The 3,990-nt window shown below is 38.1% G+C and overlaps 1 protein-coding gene across 1 annotated transcript; it reads left to right on the top strand.

The window, feature by feature from the left end:
- The first annotated feature begins 2,854 nt into the window (after positions 1 to 2,854).
- LOC127102801 (uncharacterized) lies at positions 2,855 to 3,517 on the top strand. The gene has a single exon (XM_051040132.1). It carries the CDS (start codon positions 2,855 to 2,857, stop codon positions 3,515 to 3,517), a length of 663 nt encoding a protein of 220 aa, XP_050896089.1.
- The last annotated feature ends 473 nt before the right edge of the window (positions 3,518 to 3,990 follow it).

Raw genomic sequence — 3,990 nt, 5'->3', positions numbered from 1 at the left:
TGATTGTGTTATTGGAAATTTAGAGATGGTGAGTATGATCATATGTTGTAATATGATGTTGATTCATGAAAATCATGAAGTATAAAATGAATTAGGAAGCTATAACCATGACAAATTGGATTTTAGTTGATGAATTTTCATAGCATAAGTTTTTGGCACATGAAGGGGTGTTTGGATGGTTTAAAACTGATTTTTGGGAAACTTTCGCAACATGAGTTGACCTATGAAGGTCATGTGTCGACCTATGAAGGTCATGTGTCGACACATGAAGACGACACATAGAACAAAACATATAGGCTTTAAAAATGAAGCACATGTGCCGGCCGATCTATAACTCGTATGTGTCGACACATAGGAAAATGTTTCTTCTATGTGTCAACCTATTGACCGTATATGTCGGCACATAGACTACTTTTTAGCTTAAAAACTTAATTTTCAAGCATGAAACCTTTTCTAACTTATTTCAAAATGCTTAAAGGCTTACTAGTTCTAGGTTACACTCATAAATGTTTTTGATGACTTGTTTGATTAGTTAGTGAATCGTTACATTAAATATGATGACGTGTTGTTGTTTTTGGGTGAAGTGATATGATTGATTACTGGTGAATCATGTATGATGAGTTGTTGTTATTTGTTGATGTTATTGGAATTATAACCCAAAATTATGGTTGCATGATGAATGATTTGATGCATAACTGATGAGATATGTGTGGGGATCCTTTTGGTGAATCTTGAGGTGTTAATGCATGTTAATTGAGAGTCATGCATCATGGTGTATGGACTTTCGTTCAGTTTTGGTGGGCCTCGATCCTATGGTGATGGTTCAGGTGTGAGTAGCTAATTCTTATTATTGGGGATTAGTGAAGTGTTACCTTTGGTGATGGTAGCGATTTGGTGTTCTCCAATTCCAAGAGGGAATTTGATCCTATGGCAGGGATCGGGGAGCAAAATGAACCTGAGTGTTCATATTTTCTACCACATGCATGCCGAGTCGGTGTTGAGTATATTACATAAGTGTTGAATTTTTGTTAATTGTTGGTTGACGTGTTGTTGGATGAGAATACTTAGTATGTTGGTACTGATTGAGAATTATGTATGATGATGATGTTATGCAATAATTTACTTCCTCTTGTTTTCACCGTTAATTATTGAAGTGTATTCTCATCCCTTCAGTTTGAATGTTGCCTTTACATGGGCATTATGCAAATACTCAGGAGTAGCTTGCTGCAGTAAGTGGAATGTGGCTCTTGGATTGGCTTCCTATAGTTGCCATTAGTTTAATAGGGTATTTCTCTGGTCAATATAACATCGGGGTGGGAACGTTTTTCTCTAAGTTCTTTTGTCTTGTTGAAATTGTTATTTGTGTTTGATGAGGTTTTAAATGGTGATGAGTTGAACATCACGACTCTTGTTATTGCGTTATGAAGTTTGAAGTTATAAAATTTAATTCCTTGAATTGCGATTATTAATTGTTTGATTGATTTGGTGATGATTCCGCTACGATGATACTCTAAATGAAGGTGAGCAGGCGATGATAGGTGTTATGTAATATTTTATAACCTGTGTTACGGAGCAGGATTTATTGTGATGAGTGTGACACCCAATGTGATTGTGAATTTTATTAAATTATGCATTAAAATTGTATGTGTGGTTTAGGGTGTTACATAGTGGTATCATAGCAGGTCGGTATGTCCAACCAGCTTTTGTGATGTAGTCGAGTCCCTTGTATGCAACATGTGTGTGTACATTATTGATGCATTGTTTCTTCTAATGCTTGTTTGATGATGTGAAAAATGGATGGAAGAAATGATCGCGCTATTGTTGATGCTTTATAGTCAATGGCTCATGCACTACACAAACATCAGAATCAAGAAGGTGATGAGTTATGTGGGTTGGGAAAATTTTAGAGGAATAATTTTTCGACATTCAAGGGCAGGTATAATCCGGAGGGTGCTTAGGTGTGGCTCAAAGAGATCGAGAAGATCTTCCAAGTAATGGTCTATAATGAAAAACATAAGGTATGTTTTGGTACTCACATGTTGTCTGAGGAAGCTGAAGACTAGTGGGTAACACTCTCCAGAGACTAGAAGTTATTGGTACTAAGATCACATGGTTGTGTTCAAGGTGCAATTCCTTGAAAAATATTTTCCTGAAGATGTGCTTATCAAGAAGGAGATTGAATTTCTTGAGATTAAGATAGGAAACATGACAGTTGTTGAGATGCCGCCAAGTTTGAGGAGCTAGTGAAGTTCTGTCATCATTACAATGGTGCATCAGTGGAGGGATCCAAATGCATTAAGTTTGAGAACAAACTACGACCTGAGATTAAGCATGGTATTGACTACCAGTAGATTCGTAAGTTTCCTACTCTAGTGAACAAGTGTAGGATTTATGATAAGGACTGCAGGGCTCGTTTCGCTCACTATAAGAGTGTTAGTAAGAGGAAGGGATATAATCAGTTCAGGGGAAAACCATATAGTTCTCCAACTAGAAAAGAAGGGGAAGAAGAGGACTATTGATGAGAAGAAGCCAAATGGGGGGAGTGACTCCCGCTTATGTCAAGTGTTTCAAGGGTGGTGAGTCTGGCCACCGTGATAATGAGTGCAAGAATAATGTTCTGAGATGCTTTAAATATGGTAATACAGGTCACCATGTTGTGGATTACAAGAGCGATGGGCCGATTTGTTATATCTGCGGAGAGATATGTCATATCAGTACCAATTGTCAGAAGCCAAAGAAAGCACAGTCAAAAGGGAAAGTCTTTGCCTTGTCTGGGACAAAGACTACTAGTGTTGGCCTTTTGATTTGAGGTGCGTATTTTCTAAATGGTATTCCTTTGATTGCTATTATTTACATGGATGTGACACATTCATTTCTTTCGCTTGATTGTGAGGAGAAGTCGGGTTTGAAATTATCCTCTATGGATGGGAGCATGATTATTGATACCCCGACTCTAGGTCTGATACTCACTTTGTGGGTTTGTTTAAATTGTCTGCTTACTATCTACGGCAAGAGTTTTGGTATGGATTTAATGTGTCTAACTTTGAGGGATCTCGATGTTATCCTTGGAATGAACTGGTTTGAGTTCAATCATGTTCATATCAAGTGTTTTTCGAAGACGGTGTCATTTCCAGAGTTTTATAATAGTGATGATTTGTTCGTGTCGGCTAAGCAAGTGAATGAGTTCGTGAAGGAAGATGTTGCAGTGTTTATGATATTAGCTTTTATGAATGAAGAGACTAAATCTGTGTTGGTCGAGCTACATGTGGTGAGCCATATTCCAAAAGTGTGTCCAGATGATATTAATGACTTTCCGCCAGAACGTGAGGTGGAGTTTGCTATAGACCTAATACCTGGTACTAGTCAAGTGTCGGTGGTTCCTTATAGGGCGTCTGCTTCAGATTTGGGTGAATTGAAGAAGCAACTGGAAGATCTGCTTGAGAAGATGTTTGTTCATCCGAGTGTTTCATCGTGGGGTGCGTCGGTGTTTCATCGTGGGGAAGAAGAAGGACAGTAGTATGAGGCTATGCATGGATTACTGATAACTAAATAAGGTGACTATAAAGAATAAGTATCCACTATCGAGGATTGATGATCTGATGGATCAGTTGGTATATTCCTATGTGTTTGGAAAGATAGATTTGTGTTCTGGTTACCATCGGATTCATGTGAAGCCCAGATATATTCTGAATACTGCTTTCAGAATGAGGTATGGCCATTACGAGTATTTGGTAATGCCGTTTGGTGTGTCTAATTCACCTGGGGTGTTCATGGAATACATGAATCGAATATTCCATCTACATTTACATTAGTTCGTGGTTCTGTTTATCGATGACATACTGATGTACTCAAAGTTTGATGAAGAGCATGTCGAACATCTGAGAATTGTATTGCAAACATTGAAAGAGAACCATTTGTACATGGAGTTTTCCGAGTGCGAGTTCTGGTTAAGAGACGTGAGTTTCCTTGGCCATGTGATTTCTAGTGGTG

This window comes from Lathyrus oleraceus, chromosome 7 (genome assembly GCF_024323335.1).
Source record: "Lathyrus oleraceus cultivar Zhongwan6 chromosome 7, CAAS_Psat_ZW6_1.0, whole genome shotgun sequence".
Taxonomy (NCBI): domain Eukaryota; kingdom Viridiplantae; phylum Streptophyta; class Magnoliopsida; order Fabales; family Fabaceae; genus Lathyrus; species Lathyrus oleraceus.
Note: the sequence above shows the minus strand (reverse complement) of the source record. Positions and strands in the feature narration are given on the sequence as shown.